At 32.0% G+C, this 20,960-nt stretch overlaps 2 protein-coding genes across 2 annotated transcripts in view; one reads left to right on the forward strand and one right to left on the reverse strand.

Annotated features, from left to right (window-relative positions):
- The window catches only part of LOC126888196 (uncharacterized), a 30,766-nt gene extending 14,376 nt beyond the window's left edge, over positions 1–16,390 (forward strand). Inside the window, exon 3 of the mRNA XM_050656249.1 lies at positions 15,869–16,390. Coding sequence (XP_050512206.1) covers positions 15,869–16,305 — 437 coding nt within the window. The 3' untranslated portion in view covers positions 16,306–16,390. The remainder of the gene's footprint in view (positions 1–15,868) is intronic.
- An 813-nt stretch (positions 16,391–17,203) lies between these two features.
- LOC126888543 (uncharacterized) lies at positions 17,204–20,660 on the reverse strand. Its single transcript, XM_050656889.1, has 2 exons — positions 19,481–20,660; positions 17,204–17,259 (listed from the first exon to the last, which is right to left on the reverse strand). Exons 1-2 carry the CDS (start codon positions 20,658–20,660, stop codon positions 17,204–17,206), a joined length of 1,236 nt encoding a protein of 411 aa, XP_050512846.1.
- Positions 20,661–20,960: the final 300 nt, after the last annotated feature.

The raw sequence follows: 20,960 nt of genomic DNA on the forward strand, positions 1-20,960 counted from the left end.
TGTAGATGCAAGCGCCATATGCGTTAATCGAACTATCTGAAAACCCATGAAGCTCAAAGTTTGAGGAATTTTTTGAAACAACTTGTCTTGGAATATTATATGCATTTACAAGTGAAAGATTATCGATAAAATGTTTCCAAGTCTTATAAATCTCTGAGGGAACCGGATCATCCCATGCAATCTTAAGGATCCATAATTTTTGCATTAAAACTTTTACTTGGATAATCATGGGTCCAAGGAACCCCAGAGGATCAAAAATTGATGAAATGGTTGATAAAATCGTTCTTTTTGTTACTAGAGTTGAAGGAGGTTTTATTTTAGATTTAAAATTAAACGAATCGGCTTGAGAGTTCCAAGATATGCCAAGAGCCTTATTATTGGGTGAGTCTGATATAATATATTCAGCGTTAGAGTTTTCTAACTTTAGATTGGGCAATATAGCGTCACTATTGGAGACAAATTTCCGTAAAACGAAACCAAATGAACCTAAAATGGAGGTTAGATTTTTACGAATTAAGATTAATTCCTCCTCGGTGGAGGCACCAGTCACTACATCGTCAACATAAGTATCGAGTTCTAATATGTTACTTTCAATTGGAAAATCGTCTTTTACCAAAATTGATATTTCTTTGAGACACCTTGTTGCTAGGTAGGATGAACATGCCATGCCGTAAGTTACGGTATTTAGCTGATAAGTGGAAAGTGTTTCCGTAGGAGTATTTCGCCATATTATGCGTTGAAGATTACGTTGTTCAGGATCAATCAGTATTTGGCGATACATTTTCTCAATATCGCTTGTTAAAAGAAAATTATGTTGTCTAAAACGCAGTATTATAGAAAATAGATCGCTTTGTACAGTAGGTCCTATCTTGAGTACATTGTTCAAGGATAACCCTGTTGAGGTGGGAGATGATGCGTCAAACACGATACGGGTTTTGGTAGTTAAACTTTCTTGCTTCTCGACAGCATGATGTGGTAAATAATAAGATATTATCGAACTCGATTTGTCCGTCTGTAGACCAATGGGAGACATATGTCCCAAAGTGATGTATTCTGACATAAAATCGTTGTATGCTTTATTTAGCAAAGGGTTTCTTTGAAGTTTCCTTTCGATTGACAAAAATCGTTTTACAGCGGAATTATAAGATTCACCAAGATGAGTAATTTGAGGTTTAGTGGGCAGGCGCACTTGAAAACGACCCGTGTTGTCACGTATTGTGGTAGATTTGAAGTAATTTTCACACTCTTCCTCTTCCTGAGTATACTTAGAAGAAGAAGGCAAGTTATAGTTTTCTTCTATTTTCCAGAAGTTTTCAATGATAGATTGGAGCTGGTCATTAGAAGATGTTAATAAGCAAGAGTCAATAGTTGTGTTCAAAGAATAAGCACTCGGAGGGACGGGACCGCTAACAATCCATCCCAATTTGGTTTGTTGCAAAATTGGTTGATTTTTATTACCCCTGATTTGACCTGAGCTTAAGATATTAAAAAACAATCCTGCTCCTATGAGAATATGTACTTCAGAGGGGTCATAAAAATTGGGATCAGCAAGAACAATATTGTCAGGTATATTTAAATGAGTAGTGTTGATATAATGTTGAGGCGTTAAATCGGTAATACGATCGATAACAAGAGCAGGCATTTTAAATGTATAATCACCGTTTAAGGATTTTACTTCTAAATTTACTCTTTTGGTTAAGGAAGTAGTTGATAAATTAATTCCCGAGATTGGCAAGTCAACATGTTCGAAAGTAAGATTTAATTTTTCAAAAAGTTCCTGCGTTATAAAGTTGGATTGACTACCACTATCTAGAACTGCTCTGGTTAGTACAGGTTGACGATTTTTGTTAAGTGTTTTCACAACGGCGGTTGATAACAATATAAACGAATTAGGGCTTTGATTGGTTGAGCGCAAGTTACAAGAGGATTGGGAAGATGTGGAATTATTTGGTTGGAGAATTGCATTTTGCGAGGTGGATGCAGAACCATTAAAGTTGTGGGTTGGCGAGGTTTCACTCGTGCTACTGATGACTTTATTTCTATGCAATAGGCTGTGATGTTTACCCTGGCAGGTTTTACAAAGATGGGTAGATTTGCATTCACTAGATTTATGACAAGATCGTAAACATTTGGTACATAAAAAAGCCTTTTTGGTCTCAGAAAATCGATCAGGTACAGACATGCTGTGAAACTTGGTGCAAGAATAAATGAAATGGTTATCGGCACATAAAGGACATTTATTTTTGTTTTGAGCTAAAAGTGAATGGCTATTCGATTTAAATGACTGTTTAGGAATTTGATCGTATCTTTTATCATTTCCCCTTGAGTTTAGCTTACATTCAATAGACTCCAAAAATTTACATCTATCACTTAAAAATTCAGTGAATTGACTAATAGTAGGTGATTGAATATTTTTGGTAACCTTTTCCCATTCTTTACGAGAGGTTAAATCTAGCTTTGAGGTTAAAAGGTAAATCAAAATAGCATTCCATTGGGAGACTTTTTCTCCTAGGTTCTCTAATGATTTGTAGTGATTTATAAACGTGTCTGCAAATTTTCTTAGAGCGTGAGATGATTCATTCTTAACAAGGCTTAATTCAACAATGGCCTTGATATGAGCATGAGTAATGGCTTTCTTGTTCTCGTAGCGCTCAGTTAGTAATTTCCAAGCGACATCGTAGTTTTCTGCAGTAGCAGAAAGGGACTTTATGATTTGAGCTGCTTCGCCTTTTAAACTGCCTTTGAGATAATAGAATTTTTCAATATTCTGAATATTAGAATTTTTATCGATTAATGCTTCAAAGGTTTGTTTATAGGTTACCCAAGTTTCATAGCTTCCTTGAAATTCAGGTAAAGGAATTGGGGGTAAATAGGTATTTACATGATGATTAGGAGGAGTGATTGAAGAAGGCTGTGCTAATGGTGGAGCTGGGGGCTCAAGAATGAATTTTGCTTTGGCCATAGAGGCATAATATCTGGTTTCGAATTCATTTCTTTCATCTTCTTGAAGATTAATTTCAGGAAGATCACTTGTTAAACAAAGCTGTTCAATATCACCTTGTATTTTTTCAAATTCTAGAGGAAGATTATTTAGAGTATCCAAACGAATTTGTAAGTCAATACGACTGGTGCATGATAACGGAGTAATGCATTTTTTTACAAAGTTATCAAATCTGGTTAAGGAATCTTTAATTATACCACGACGAGCTACTAAATATTTAAGCTTATCTTTAACGTCTTCTTCTGCCATGGTTTGACTAATTTAAAAACGTTAAACAGTAAGCGTTAAGTCGTAATATATAACTTGATGACCCTGTTTATACAAATCAGGTACGCCAATGGCAATCAAAGTTTAATTTAATATTACAGTTTTTATTAGAATGGTTTGGAATTAAAATTAAAATATTTTTACTAACCTTTGGAAAGTTTGGTTGCGCCTATGGCGAGGCAAAATGAATTAAAATACTTTAATCAATTTTAAAGGAGGTTGGTTGCGCCTATGGCGAGGCAAAATAAAATTTAAATATTTTAATTAGCTTTAAAAGCGTTTGGGTGCGCCTATGGTGAGGCAAACTAAATTTAAAATATTTTAATTAATTTAAAATAATTTGGTTGCGCCTATGGTGAGGCAAAATAAAATTAAAATATTTTAATTAGCTTTAAAAGCGTTTGGCTGCGCTTATGGGGAGGCAAAATAAAATTTAAAATATTTTAATTAGTTTTAAATGAAATTGGTCGCGCCTATGGTAAGGCAAAATTAAATATTTTAATTATTTTTAAAGAATTTGGTTGCGCCTATGGTGAGGCAAATGAATGTTTAAACGAGTTGTAACTTTCAAATTATGTTATACACGCCAATGGTAGGCTTGAAAAGCTTAAGTATAAGCTCAGAATGAGTAAAAAAAGCTTTATTGAACTTTGACAATTATTTTTCAGTTAAAATATATGTCAGGAACTTGACTGTCATCCATTGACTTTAAAAAATGTGTATCTCACGCTAATGCAAATTAAAGTTATACAACGTGAGGAACTGACCTGTATTCTTCGCTCTGAGTTTACCTGATGTGGTGCTAACTGGGTATCCTCTTCGTAGTCTAATGGACTGGGAATTCGGTTCGAAGATGACCATGAAATGGACTGTTCTTTTCTAATTTCTTGGGGTTGAGAGCGGACTGTATTTCTAATCGGTTGGAACAGCCACGGTGAGCAGACTTAGAATCACTATTCGCTGTAGGTATCTGCTCGTTTGGGGTAGAATTAAAAGGATGGCTAAATATTATGCCTTTTAATCAAGCGAAGAAAAATTATGACAATCAATTCAATTTACACCGCGTCGGCCAAGGTTTTGTTTTTTATTGAGCGTTGCCATGGGACTAAAGCCGCGTTCGCTCAGCATGTAGGGACAACGCATTAACCACTCGTTTATTTTTCATTCTAGAAACTTTTGTAAAAAACAAATACAGTGGAACCTCGATAACTCGGATTAATCGGGACCGCGGCCGATCCGGGTTATCGAAAATCCGGGTTAGCCGGAGAGCATTGTAAAAATTAATAAAATACGGTATACTTATAGATAAAGTCCGTTATAATTAAAACAACATGAAATATATATATATGCATATTACACATCTAACTTACCTATTATAGTTGTAGTATAGACAGTATAGATAGAGTATTGTTTATTTCTAGGTAAAAAAACTCAGTCAGTTTCGGTTGTGTCAATTTCGTCTGCCATGCGATGTTATGTTATTTAAGAACAGTGGCTCTTTCATTGTTTAAAGTTTAAAAGACCATTGTTCTAAAAATAATTTTTTAAAAGACAGTTGAAAATAAATAAAGGAATAAAAGGTGCCTGTTGTTTGCGATAGCCCGATAATGGATAATGAACGTTCTGCCGCCGTGTGCCATGAGTCATTTTTACATTATATTATCGTCAAAGCCAAGTTTTATCAATGAAACTCGATATTTTTAAGACATTCCAGAAGCGGCTACAGATAAAATGTTTTAACATAATACATACATTTTTATTGTTGAAATGTTTGTCTGATGAAAATCGGTCCGGGTTAGCCGGACTTCCGGGTTATCGGGGGCCGACTTATCGAGGTTCCACTGTATAAAGCTTTTTTTAGATACTTTAGAAATGTTAATAAGCTCTTCCCGAAAAGTGCTTAATTTTTCGTTGATTTCGCATTGAATTATTCGATTTGGAATTAGACTACTAAGAACGTATTTTTCATGAGCTACAACTTTGTCTTTGCTTAATTTATATACTTTACAGATACACCATTTTTTTTTGTTTTTTGTATAAGCTACACTTTTGCTAAGAATATTTTTTTCGATAAAATATTTACTTTTTGAGTTATTTGCAAAAAACGGTCTGAAAACGTATTTTATTTTTGTCGAAAATCAACATTTTCAATCACGAATAACTTGAAATGTATTGACTTACGTAAAAAACTTGATGGAACGAAAGTTGCTTATAATCCGTCAATTTATCCATTTTCGGGCTTATTTTAAACACGCGTTTTTACCCCCCGAGAAGGGGTGACTGTCACCCCTCAAGTAAAAGCAGCCAACGGCACAAATTCAACTTTGAAGTGGAGGGTAAGTAGAACCTACATCCAAATGTTCATGCAATTCGGAGTTGCCCCTGAAAATTACACTCCAAAACGGTCATTTATTGGGCTATAGGTATGATGCACCCTCCATAAGTCCAGTCAGATCTGAATGAACCAAATCGAGTTTACTTTTAGCAACTTCTTTGTTTGGATTTTTAAGAAATGGATTCCTGGCATGCTTTGCCTTAATGCAGCTTTCACAAAGCTCAGATGTTCTTGTTTTTTATAATGTATACCAGTTACCATACCATTTTCTAACAGATCCATGCTAAAATGGTTCAAATGACCCAATCTAAACCTAAAAGAAATGCAGCAATTTCCCTATTCTACTTTGCAAAGTTCATATAGTTCATATTCATAAATACATATAGTTCATATTCAAAGTTCATTTACAAATACAACACTTGCTTATATTTTGATTTTTGATGCACTGTCCGTCAACATGTTAATCACTGTATCGAGTTTGTACAATCTATCCAGATTTGTTGCTGTGGCTTCAGGTCTCTTCTTCACTTCTATATTTTGTTTGTGAAATAGTCTTCATCTGGTGATGTCAAATACTACAGATCAACATTGATTACTAAGGTATTCACTGATAAAGATTTACTGATAGGTTTGGTACATACCTAACGTTTTGAATCAAGTATACTTCTTGACTGTCTCTTAGTGTAACTGTAGCATTATTAGTTCCTTTTACTGTAAGCTTGAAGTCATTCGCCACCATAATATCTTGACCAGAATTTTTATTCGTCATATCTGTTAAAATTTTGTTTTGTCTGGTCATGTGTGAAGATGCACTGCTATCAATGTACCATACATCTTCTTTCATGATAAATAGATAGATAGAATTTATTCGTGTAGAATTTACACAAATTTATCTGACTAGTCAAAAAAATATTATATGTTATACAAATGTATACACATTAAAAGTTTAGTACATTAAAAAAATACATTACAAAAAATACATTAACAATTTAAAAATTCTTCAATACTGTAAAATGCAAGGCTAACTAGAAATGTTTTTAGATTTTGTTCAAAGCATTTAATAGTGCCAAGTGCCAAAGCTAAAAACAATTAAGAAGAGAGGACCAAGAACCGAACCTTGTGGTACTCCCACAGAACAGTTCATTGGGTCTGATAGTTTTGTCTTAGTTTTGTTTTGAGATTTAGTTCTGTCAGGCGTTTTGTCTACTTACGTCTTATTACATTGATTTTTGTAATGTGTTTTGGAACGACAACCCCAACAATATGATACTTTTTTAAATGTCTGCGCCGAGAGTGCATTGTTTTCTTCACACTTGCCTTTCAGCTATTTTTTGTCTTGCAAAAGTTTAGTCTTAATACAATCAGCTGTAATGTCAGCATTTGAATTTTCCAATGCCATTACCATTGGATCATATGCTTCTGCGAGTATAATTTCACCCAAAAATTCTTCATCGAGCGGCTTTCTTCCAAATCTTCCATTGTATTGAAATTTTTGATAGGTTAATTGAACATAAATTTCGTAATAAACGAAATCGACGATGAAGACCTTTATCTTCAAATGGTTTTTCAAGTACAAGCCATGCGCCTCTAAAGCTGTCTTGATGGCATTACATGAGGATAAGTACTCTTATCCAGAGAAAGTATTATTTTTGAAAGTTCTTTCTACTCATGACGCATTTTTGCTTGATTATCTAAATAACTAACAACAAGAATTACTCTTTCTTATTCAAGAAGGAAGGTAAACACCAGTTTTTTTTTGTTGCTGCCAACATTATAATTAATCCTATTCCAATTTAACTTGGTGAATTGTTATCCTTGCTTGGCTCATATATAACCAACCTTGCTCTTAAGCAGAATGAACAATATTTATCCCTTGATTTGATATGAAATAAACATTTCTAAAATAATATATGTGCCAAGTTTTAGTTATTAACTTTTTACATTAAAGCTGATTATTTTGTTATGGAGAAGGTGGTGGTTTATGGGGTAAATTTACTGGTTTAATTGTTATCTTTGCCTGTCTCATGTAATACATCTCACACTTGTCAGAAATCAACAACTTTTACCCTTTAAATAACTAGTTTTAAATTATCTTTTTATTGTCATCATTGCTTTGGGTCAATCTTTTGGGGTCTTGGCCTGTTTAAAAGTAAGTAGGTACTTCTTGTTTTATTTGTTCCTTATATCTAATATTTGGTCCTCCTCTAGTTCTATGCCCAACTGGCATTTATCCGTTTATTTTGGAACATATTTCATCTTTTTCTGCCGTTTCCACATGCCCCTTCTACCTCGAGTCATCCTATTTGTATAAATTTTATGATATCCAGATCCTGGTATGCCCTGTACAATTAAAAGGTATATCTTCTCCACATACAATTTTCTGTTACTATTTACTCCGTGCATGACTGACGCGATACCTAGTGTAGTCGCATGAAATTTTTGGTAATCACAATTTGATGTTAAGCATATGATAAACATATGACATATTTGACGTTAATATGTAAATTCGGAGCCTATTTTACCACTAGGCCCATGAGGCACCTGCCCGTATTTTCATGGGGCCTAGAAAGATGATCAAAAAAACATTTATATTACAGTAACAAAATAATTGTTTTAAACTTCTTTCATTTTACGAACAGGAAATGTAAAATAATAACAATAAGAGTTATAATTAAACAATGTTTAATAGTTTAAATATAAATTTTATTCATTGTTAATAAAAATTTAAATATCTGCGATGCAACTATATTTCTATTAAATTATTAATACAATTAAAAAAGAAACGGAGAAAATGTTACTAGTAACAGAAATGGACTTCTGCAGAAGAGCAGAGGCAACTCAAGAAGAGATCAGATACCAAATGAAATAAAACGAGAAATGATGGGAGTCACACCTACAATAATTTATGACATAAAAACAAAACAACTAGTATGGTACGGCCATGTACAGAGAATGCCATAGGGGCCCGAAAATTGTGTAGTGCCTCGGGACTGATTCGAAGTAAAATAGGTTCTAGTAAATTTACCATTTTTGATAAAATTTGTTATACAAACAATGACATTACAAAAATTCGCCAAAATTGTCATATTTCGCCGTTAACCCCTTCGTGCCGGATCGTCATTCGGCAAGTCGGCTCCTATATTAGTCCAGTCGGGTTAGACGAATAACAGGCCTAACCTTGCATTAGGAGCTGCCCCAAATTTTATTTTTCTAATCTTTAGGGAGGGTCAATATTAGTATAAATTTAAAATCTCGACTGAATTCCACCGTTGCGTTAGCCGCCATCTTGATTTTAAACGAGAACCATTTTTGCTCAATATCTCCGCCATTTTCAATTTTTTGACAAAAAGTGTACAAACTGAAATTGTTGAAAATACGATTTTCTATAATTTCATTTATTATAATTTTTTTCGTGCGGTCGATATTTTCCGAGTTATGAGGGGAAAGTAGTGACAGTTGGAGCATAATTATTGAATTATTGAATTATCTCGTTTATTATTAGTTTTACAACAAATATGTACCTGTACAAACATGAAGAGAATTAACTTCTACACAATTTTGATCTCTTTCATTTTTTTGCTAAAATTAATATTTAAGGTAGTACGTATGCGGTAATGGCGCGAGCGTAAGACCGGATTGATTTTATAGCAATTGTTTTTGTTCAATATCTACGCCAGTTTCAACTAAAATTGTTCAAAATATAATTTCCTACAATTTCTTTTTAACAATTTTTTTCATGCGGTTGATATTTTCCGAGTTACATGGGAAAATAGTAAAAAGTGGTGGGGGGAGCATAATTATTGAATTGAATTTTGTATCCGAGCTGCCCCAAATTTTATAATGATTTATTTATCAATATGGTTGCATATTGATTTTAAATGAGAACTGTTGTTGCTTAATATCTCCGCCATTTTCAACTTTTCGACATAAATGGTGGGAAAGAAAATTGTTGGAAATGCAATTTCCTACAATTTCTTTGGCACAATTTTTTTATACGATCAATATTCTCCGAGCTAAGGGGGAAAATAATGAAAGCGGAGGGGAAGCATAATTATTGAATTGTCTCATTTATTATTAACTTTACGACATAATTGTACATAAACAAAAATAAAGAGAATTATATTTTATACAATTTTTGAAACTTCCAATGAAACATCAACCACACTAAGTATATAAAAGACATAAAAAGACATTGTATACATTAAGTTCACTTAATTTTATTAACTAGCTGGTTTTATTGGTTGAATTTGTCTGTCGATATTTTAAGTTTTATGTCAGCTAATATATCGTGATATTCCAACAATTTTTTTTAAAATTTTGGACCCTATTGGGGGGAATTTTCCCATTTCCCCCCTTGTAGACCCGCCACTGGTTCTCTCGAAAAATTGTAGTAAATCGTAATTGCAACAATTTCAGTTCTTACACTTTTTGTCGAAAAGTTGAAAATGGCGGAGATATTGAACAAAAACAATTGATACAAAATCAATCAGGTCTTACGCTCGCACTTTTACCACATACGTACTACCTTAAATATTGATTTTATCAAAAAATGAACGGCATCAAAATTGTACAAAATTTAATTCTCTTCATTTTTGTATAGGTAAATATTTTTTGTAAAACTAATAATAAACGAGATAATTCAATAATTATGCTACAACTGTCACTATTTTCCCCTCATAACTCGGAAAATATCGACCGCACGAAAAAAAATTATAATAAATGAAATTATAGAAAATCACATTTTCAACAATTTCAGTTTCTACACTTTTTGTCAAAAATTTGAAAATGGCGGAGATATTGATCAAAAACGGTTTTAGTTGAAAATCAAGATGGCGGCTAACGCAACGGTGGAATTCAGTCGAGATTTTAAATTTATACTAATACTGACCCTCCCTAAAGATTAGAAAAATAAAATTTGGGGCAGCTCCTAATGCAAGGTCAAATGCTATCCCGACTGGGCTATATACGGATTCGAGCGCTTACCGGGCGGCTTCGCGCGGTCGGTTAAAATACAGTATTATCACACTACAACTAATTAAAGTTAATGGAATAATAACAGTAATTTTAGAAATAATAAACCTATTTTTATTAAATTTATTATTCTACATAGTATGTGAGTTAAATTAAATTTTATCCATAAAATGCCATTTTAAACAAAACTTATTAAAAAAAATAAATAAGATAATTCGGATGGAATTCCCCAGATTATTTTGTGTTTGATATCGCCCCAGTCTCCTAATCTGGGAAATTCCATCCGAATTATCTTGCAAGGTATAATAAGGTAAGTTGTAAACAGCAGCACAGTAACTTCACCTCCCACACAATCGTATCAGTCAAACATCCAAACAACCTTATCACTTTATCACCAATCAAATTAACTAAATTTAATCTCCTTCTGGACATCACCCACTTTTGGGCGTGGTTTCCCCACTTTTAGATTTGAATAAGGTAATTCGGACGGAACAAAAATACCTGAAATATAATTCAGATGGTGGCCCGCCGTATATGGCGAACGAAAACTCATGATGCACCCGTGTGCATCACCGTACTGAGCGGACAGTCAAACATGATGCACACGGGTGCATCACCGTACCGAAGGGGTTAAGGATGCCGGCATAGTTTCGTGTATCCCCTCCATGGTCACGCACGTTGCGAATGCTCGGATTTACTTGTAGATTTCAGCGTTGGCTTTATGAACAATGTAAATCAAATGGAAGAAAACGATGCGCTGTTGTGAGTTCGTCGTCGGTCTTACAGTGGCAGAGTCGGCTTCAGATGCTCGTAAAACGATACGGGAGTTTACCTACGATGAGGATATCAATTATCAGGAGCCAGTTGAGAACACTTATAAAAAAAATGAAAAAAGAACAAAGAAATCAGTAATGATGGAGCGTTCTGACATAAATTGGAGGCATAAATTTCTCAGAAAAATAGGTACAGAATTATCGATCGCGAGGATACAATATTTTCTATTTGGATGGCAGTTGGTAAATACCGGATATACAGTAAATATTGTATGGACGGATTAAACCAAAATCAGTTATAAGGTTGTATTTTTAGAAGGCTTTACTGGTGGTCTAAAAGATCCAAAACAAAGAGGTCCGGGATTTGTCTTGTTAGATGTTGTATCTGTTAGAGGTTCTGTACCAAGTTCAGACTGTGTATTTTTAGCAAAAAAAGATTCAGGCGACTACCATGACGAAATGAATGTCGTTCGAAGATTGGTTTGAAAATAAACTAATCGCAAACCTCCTCAAAGGGGAGAAAAATGTTGTAATAATGGATAATGATCCATATCATTCATACAAACAAAATTTCGCAAGAAGCTTCTGGAACAAACATCAAATCCAAGAATCGTTACTAGAGAAGAATATATTTTTTGAAGAAGATTATTTAAAGTTAGAACTATTGGATGTAGCAAAGAGTTACGCAGATATACAGAGTGATTGATTAGTGGGGTAAAGTTCCGTAGATCCGTTATAGTAATAGATAGCGATAAAATTGATAACAAAAATTGTAGCCAACTTGGAGTTTTACATTACAAAATTAGATAGAATATTACAGGGTGTTCGATAACATAGTGGCAGACCAAACTTATGTTTTTTTAATGCAACACCCCCTATTTTATTTTATATTCGAGATCCTGTTAACTTCTTCATCACAAAAATATAAAGGTTTGGTAATTTTGGTATGTTATGCAGGGTATTTACAAAGTTACTAATCAATTTTATATGAAAATCGTAATAAGTTCAACTCCCTGCATAAATAAAAATAAGTGCAACGACAATAGTTTATTGATGCCATATTTCTTTATTTATTATCAAAATTTTTAAAAATGATTGATATTGCTAATTTTCTTTATATCTAATGAGTTAAAACACAAGTATATTATTTTATCAGTAATTTTAAATGGATATTTAAATGGTATTTTATATCACTATCGAAAAGTACCATTACCGTACTTTAATTTGTATACAACATTCCCTATGGCTAAATTTATTAGTTTTCGAGATATTTTCATTTTTCAATGGACCAGTAGCGTGACCACCCATATTACCAGAATGTAATAAACTGAACTGATTTTTTTGGGGTTTCTTTGAGAATGAAGGTTATAAAATGCCTCCAACAACATATACACATGCTTCGTAGTGTAAGTAACTTATTCAATGGCCGTTTTTAGGCATGCATAAATGTGTTAGGAGGTCATTTTGAACAACTTATGTAATTAAATATTTAAAATATTTTATTAAAAGTAGCTTTTAATTTTTTCAAAAATGTTGTATTTTGTGGTCATGTTTTTTTTTTGTAAAATTTTTTCCTGATAAATTATTTTTCGTTCTTTATTCGTTAGGTACATTGTTACATTTACATACAAAAGTAGTTTTTAATTGTTTCCACAAAATGTTGTTTTTTGTGTTTGTGTTTTTGTAAAATTTATAACTAGTAAATTATTTTTCTTTTTTTATTTGTTACACTTACATACAAAAGTAGTTTTAATTGTTCAAAAATGTTGTATATTTATCAAAAATGTTATTGTACATTTGTTACCAGATTAATAAATAATCAGTAAGTAATCGTAAATTGTCAGTTTTAGACAATTCAGTCGTGGCTTACTTAAAATTTGGAAAGATTTAGACCCGTAATTAATAATTTGGTCTGAAAAATGAAAATATCTAGAAAATTAATAAATTTAGACATAGGGAATGTTATATAAAAATTAAAGTACAGTAATGGTACTTTTCGATAGTGATATAAAATACAGGGTGTTCCATTTAAAATTACTGAGACAATAATGTACTCACCATGTAAAGAAAATTAGCAATATCAATAATTTATGAAAATTTTGACAATAAATAAAAAAATATGGCATCAATAATCCATTGCTTTTGTGCTTATTTTTATTTATACAGTGAGTTGACCTTGTTACGACTTTATTATAAAATTGGTTATAACTTTGTAAATACCATGTATAACATAACAAACCTTTATATTTTTGTAATGGAGAAGTTAAGAAGATTTCGAATATAAAGTAAAATACAGTGTTCCATTTAAAAAAATATAAGTTTGGTCTGCCCCTATGTTATCAAATACATTCTAATTAATTTTGAAATGTAAAGCTCAAAGTTGGCTACAATTTTTGTTATTAACTTTTATTGCTATCTATTACTATAACGGATCTACGGAGCTTTACCCGACAATCAATCACCCTGTATATGCTAAGCATAACATCGAAAATTTGGTCGAGAAATACTTGGTGTTGAAGTATTCGGATTACCTCGCTATCACTGTGAGCTCAATTCGATAGAGATGGTTTGGAGTCAAGTTAAACATTTCGTTGCTTCCCGAAACACTGACTTTAAAAAAGATCGTGTGCAATATAACTCATACATGAAGCGTTTGCCAATGTCTCTGCTGAACAGTGGCAAAATTATACAGGGTGTAACAAAAATACAGGTCATAAATTAAAGTACATATTTTGGGACCAAAAATAGTTCGAATGAACCTAACTTACCTTAGTACAAATATGCACATTAAAAAAGTTACAGCCCTTTGAAGCTGATGAAAATCGATTTTCTCGAATAAATCGAAAACTATTAGACATTTTTTATTGAAAATAGGCATGTGGCATTCTTATGGCAGGAACATCTTAAAGAAAAATTATAGTAAAATTTGTGCACTCCCTAAAAATTTTATGGGGTCTTGTTCCCTTAACCCCCCCCCCCCAAACTTTTGTGTACATGCCAATTAATTTATTATTGTGGTACCACTAGTTAAATTCAATATTTTCAAAACTTTTTTGCCTTTTAGTATTTTTTGGATAAGGCAGTTTTTATCGAGATGCTGCTTCTTTTTTAATACGTTTACATACAAAATTTATGGGGGTTTTGTGCCTTTAAACCCTCCAAATGTTTTTGTACGTTCCAATTATACTATTACTGCGGTACCATTAGTTAAACAGTATTTTTAAAACTTTTTTGCCTCTTTGTATTTTTTCGATAAGGCACCTTTTATCGAGATGTGGCTTCTTTTTTAATATGGTTCAAAATATACCTAAAAATGTAAATTATAAATAAATTTTCATATTATTAGCAAGTGTCCATAATCGTACTTAACCATATACAAATATGTGGTGGATTTGACAAATATTCAAAATATCTCGATAAAAACTGATTTTTCGAAAAAGTACTAAGAAGCAAAACAGTTTTTAAAACATTGTGTTTAACTAATGGTACTATAATAATAATTAAATTGGAACGTATACAAAAGTTTGGGGGGGTTCAAAGGAACAAAACCCCCATAAAATTTTTGATGGGGTTTCCAAATTCCACTATAATTTTTTTAAGATACTACTGCCATAATACTGCCACATGTCCACTTTCAATAAAAAAGCTCTAATAGTTTTCGATATATTGGGAAAAATCGATTTTCATTTTGTAACTTCAAAGGGCTGTAACTTTTTTTATTTGCACATTTGTACTAAGGTAAGTTAGGTTAAATCGAACTATTTTTGTTCCCAGAATATGTGAATACATTTATGACCTGTATTTTTGTTACACCCTGTATACAGCATGTCATGAGAGTATCAGAGTTGAAAAAGAAATGTGGATAGCTGACAACTTACAAGAAGATATCCTACCGGTGATTATAACGGTCAATACCGGCAGTTCCAGTGAGGACGATTTTTCCGAAATCGAGTAGAGATGCTAATTTCGATTAGACACTGTTATTGTTTTGAATAATTGTAAGTCTTATCTTACGATTTTTCCGAAATCGAGTAGAGATGCTAATTTCGACTAGACACTGTTATTGTTTTGAATAATTGTAAGTCTTATCTCTATTTCATTGATCCAAGTTGGGACATCTTGTAGGTATATGAATTACTTATTTAAATTAGTAGCCACGGCACGTATTTTTGCCGACGGAATTGTTAATATCGCTGACAGTTTCCCTAGTATACTCCGTCTCGTTGCCACACCCTGTATAATTTAGTAAAAAAATTTCAAGAAAAATGTTTTATTAAATTTTGTGATTTTCAAAAGTTTTGAAGTTGTAAATATTACATTTACTTCTAATAAGATTGTATGGTTTAATTTTATCGGTTATCATACATAGGTGCCAACTCGGCCCTGTTTTGTACTTTCTGATCAAGAACATGCCTAGTTTTTAAACGGCAACCTCGCTTGTCATAAGGAGTGCACTGAAATTTACTCGTGAATCCGAGTATAGTTTATATATGGAGCGTTTGAGTTCTAACTTTGTTTTAGATGATGCAAGGTGTTTGCGAGAGGTGATAAATATCAAATCAAGGCATGAGGAGGAAATTAATGAATTTGACAGAGGAAAGCTAGAACAGACAAAGGTGATAAATATCAAATCAAGGCATGAGGAGGAAATTAATGAATTTGACAGAGGAAAGCTAGAACAGACAAAGGTGATAAATATCAAATCAAGGCATGAGGAGGAAATTAATGAACAGACAAATGTGATCCAGGAAAACACCAAACAAATTCGTCAAATGGAATTTTTGAATAATAATATCATCAGTCTCATGAACAAATTAGATGACCAAACTCGTACTGAATTTTTGACGGAATTGCACAGATTGTTTGAAACATTTCATAAAAAGGCAAAGAATATTACAAAGAAGAAGCGAAAAAGTGAGAATCAGGAGCATATTCCTTCCAAAAAAAGAACTTATTAAACGTTTTTCATTAGCAATTTGTGTAGCTCACATGTACCTATTTTTGTTTTGTACAGTCCGTACAATATAGATTATTATATCTCCATCAGAGATCAAGTTGACATTGTTGCCGAATTACAAAAAAATTCTTGTATTCATTTTAAAACAAATATATTACATAATTATTGCGTATACAACAAAACAAATTAATATTCAATGTAAATAAATAAAAGCATTAGAAATAGAAAACAAGAATTAAGTTATAATCTTACGTTAAAGTAAATAATAAAAACAATAAATATAATAAAACAAATACTTATAGTAAAGAATAAAAACAAATCTGAAGTGTTAACACCGCAACTGTCAAATAAATGTTACCAATTTATGCCAAAATGTCACCTTGAGTGTAATCCGAACAAGTGCGCTTTATAAAAACGCTTTATATTCCACTTGTACAAATTAAATGAAACAAGTTAGGATATCTTTCTTTAAATTTACATTAATAGAAATCTTCTAACATTATTTCTACGCGTATATAATAAAATATGTCTAGAGGCTATAATTCCAGTGTACACAGCTAAACGATTCTACAAAGGAACACACTTACAACTTAAACATTTCGTGTTGGTATCATGTGACGTCATGTGCGATGACGCGGATGACGTACAACGGTATCTATATTGTACGGACCATACCTATATTTGATTTTTATTATAGTTTTTTAGAGTTATTTACAAGAATGTTAGTTAATTTAACATGATAGGTTTTACTTGATTAGTAATAAATATAATGGAAATTCTTATAAGGTTATATAATGCTACTGACGTTAAGTCTGAATTTCAAAACCATGTTAAGTAATTTGAGGACTTTTATACGAGTTGTATTTTTAAATCGGGATGTACTGGGTCCTAGGCGAGTTTTAGGGGGTTTTTGTCTTCACCATTGCACCAATAAGGGCTCCCCTCCTTTGAGTGCCTAATTTTTAATAAAGAAATATTAAACAGCTATTTATTGAAAAAATGTCGGAGATATCCATGTTCTGCAAGTTAAATAAATATTTCAAAATTAATTCTTCCATAAAAAAATCTTATTTTTATTACTGGTTAATCGACCTTTTGGAGACTCAAAACACTTATGATCGGCTGTTAACTAACGATTAATCGTTTGTCAGGTGATCGACTGTTTTTAAAACTATTGTCCTTTTCATGATCATTTTTCAGTGCGTAACAAATGATAATAATAATAATAATAATAATAATAAGACGTTTATTGTTCCAAAAAAAATATATAAATTTACAAAAAAAAACATAGATTTGAAATGTGGTAGGAACAATGCGTTTTGATATCAGCATCTGTACTTTACCAGAAAATACAGGGCTGTTGAACGCCAACTATCTAAATAAAAAAAATTGTTACTTTATAATAATAATTAACCTAATAACCTAACCTAAAAAAAGAAAAAAATCTAATTCTAAATTCACATAGAAGGACGAAGAAGAAAAAATAGAAAGGAAAAGTACAAGAAAAGAAAAGATGAGAAAGAGAAAAATAAACAAGAAGAAGAAAGAAAAGAGCTGTTTACACATTTTTTACTGATAATTTAATAGTAGAGCTTTAATTTTCTTTTTGAAAGTAATAGGAGATAAATTATAATTAAAAATTTTATATTTATTAATAAGTGATGGAGCGATATAAGAAAATATTTTCTTAAAGATTTGCTTATTATGCTGGGGAGTTCTAAGTAAGGTTGTAGGTCTCAAGTTTCTTCGGTGCATTTCATTACTGAAGTTTAATTTATTGTACAGATACTTGGGTGTTTTTGTTTTAATGATCTTGTATGTAAAGTTTAGCGAGTGCAAAGTTCGCCTGTTGAACATGTTTAACCAGCCAAGATCAAGAAATTTGTGAGAAACCCTCTGACGTCTGCGTATTCCAAAAATATATCTAAGACAAGAATTTTGTACTTTTTGTACCCTTTTTTTATTAACAACACTTAAAAATGGTCCATATATATGATCATAGTGATTAAAATGAGAAAGAATCAACGATTCACAAAGCATTGCCTTTGTTTTAATATTAAGAAAATGCCTATGGGGGTATAAAGCCTTTAACATGGAGTAAGCCTTTTTTAAACACAAATTAATGTGATTGTTAAAATTTAATTTAGTGTCCATAGTAAGTCCTAAATTTTTGGCAGATGCTTGAAAAATAATAGTGTTGTTATCTATACAAGGTACAATATTCGTTGACAGATGCTCACGTTGATTTTCAGAACAGAACAACATGGCTACCGATTTAGAGGGATTTATTTTAAGCAGATGTTTGTTAGAGCTAGTTAAAATTTCCTGAAGGTCAGAATTAATTCTTGCATTGGCTAACTGCGCCTCATGAGGAGCGAAGGAATATTTTAGTTGTGTATCATCGCAGTATTGATGATAGTCACAATGTTTTAAGGACTTTATAATATTAAAAGTATAAATTTTAAATAACAAAGGTCCTAAGATACTTCCCTGAGGAACCCCTGACAGAATATTACATATATTTGATCGCTTTTCGTCAATTACCACAGTTTGAGTACGAAGAGTTAAATACGATGTTACTAAATTCAATGAAGCTTCATCGAAGCCTATATGTTTTAAAATTGATATTAAAATTTCATGATTGATCATATCAAAGGCTTTCGAATAGTCCAAGAGAATTAAAACTGTTGCATACTTTCTATCATCTGCGGATACTATATTGTCAATTATATCGGAAATCGCTGTCTCACAACTATAACCTGTCCTAAATCCTGATTGCTTAGCAGGAATAATATTATTTTTTTCCAAAAAATTGCTCATTTGCTTTTCCATAATTTTTTCGATTATTTTCGAGAACGTGGGTAGGATAGATATACATCGCAGGTGATTAAATTCAGTTGGATTCTTTATTTTAGGTAAAGGAATAATTTTTGCTCTTTTCCAAGATGCGGGAAAGTAAAACTCAATGATACAGCTATTAACAATATGCGTAATAAAAGGCACGATAAAGGGGCAACAAAGTTGAATTAGAGTTATATTAAGATCATCCTGTCCAAAGGCTTTTGATTTTACACTCAAGATAATATCGGCAACGTCCTCCATAGACACTGTATTAAAACGAAATGGCTCTTGAACTGGCATATAATGATTTCTGTAAAAACTTAGAAGTTCATTACTGGGTTGTTGATTAATTGAACAAGCCGCTGTAAAATGTTGATTAAGTTTATTAACGTCTTTAAGATTATCTGGAATATGATTTTGTTTTCTGTTAAGTACATTAATCTTCCTAAGCTCATTCCACTTTTCTTTTACGTTGCAGTTTTGAAGTTTATTGTTTAAATAAATCTTTTTTTCACGTCTAATAGTAGAAGTAGTTAAGTTCCTAATCTGTTTGTAGTAATTCCAATGTTCCGGATTCCTACTACGACGATATCTATTTAGAGCTTGGTTTCGCATTTTTTGCATAAGTCGTATATTGTCTGTAATCCAGGGGCAATATGGTTTTTGCTTATTTGTACAAGTTCTTAAGGGGGCATGCTTATCAAAAATACCGAGTAATGTATTTGTAAGAAATGTCACTTTTTCATCAATATCATTAATTAAATATAGGTTGTGCAAGGATGCACCCTCAAGATCCCGTTGAAACTCTTCGAAATTAATGCGACTTAATGCTCTGTATGTAAATGAAACATTATTTGGCGGAGGCTTATCAAACTTAATTTTACAGCATGTGAGAAAGTGGTCGGAGATATTGATATCTAAGTTCTCCACATCAAAAACACCATCAAAACTTGAACATATTAAATCAATTAAAGTAGATGTTCTGTCAGTCACACGAGTTGGTTCATTAACTAACTGTTTTATGTCAAAAGACTCAAATATATTATTAAGTTGGGAAGTGTAAGAAAAGTTAACGTCTAATTGGTCTATATTAAAATCACCCAAGAACACAATTTTACCCGATTGAGCGTAAAACTGTGGTAAAAGATCCTCGAAATAATCCAAGAATTCTCTATGACTTGAGCCTGGCGGCCTGTAAATAATTCCCATTATTAATACATTATGATTTTGGGTGATTTTTATCCAAATATGCTCAATGAAGGGCTTACATTCTTGTAAGATTACGGAGAAATGTAAGCCATTTTTTATATAAATACCAACTCCTCCAGCATTCAGCAAACGATCTTGTCTAATAAATGTATAATTATTGATTTCAGAAACTTCATCACTTATATCACCGTTTAACCAAGTTTCAGTAACACCTAAGATATCATAGTTTTTGTTTTGTAAGTGATCTTTTAGCAAATCAAAATTATTATGTAACGATCTTACATTAATTTGTGCAACGCTCAACATATTTTAGAAAGAAGGGAGAAAAGAAACTATTAGAGAAAGGAAATACAGAGAGATAGAAAGAGGAAATATATAGAGACGGAGAGACAGTATTAAAAAACAATATTCTTGCTACAAATCCAAATCACACAAAGATAATACCTGCAGATTAAGTGCAAGTAGCCAAATTATATTTTATAGATCTACTTCATAAGTGAATAGAATATTTTATTTACGTTTCAGAACATTATTCATTAAAGTAAATTTAATACAAAAATAAACAAGTATATTATATATAAAAAAAGATAAAAGAAGAAAAGTTGC

The sequence above is a fragment of the Diabrotica virgifera genome, chromosome 7 (assembly GCF_917563875.1).
Source record: "Diabrotica virgifera virgifera chromosome 7, PGI_DIABVI_V3a".
Lineage (NCBI taxonomy): Eukaryota > Metazoa > Arthropoda > Insecta > Coleoptera > Chrysomelidae > Diabrotica > Diabrotica virgifera.

Excerpts from the sequence above, each read along its gene's own strand:
- LOC126888543 (XM_050656889.1), bottom strand. The coding sequence starts at position 20,660 with ATGTTGAGCGTTGCACAAATTAATGTAAGATCGTTACATAATAATTTT. Across the intron at positions 17,260-19,480 it reads TTCAATTAATCAACAACCCA|GCACTCAAAGGAGGGGAGCC; the intron begins GTAATGAACTTC and ends ATTAAAAATTAG.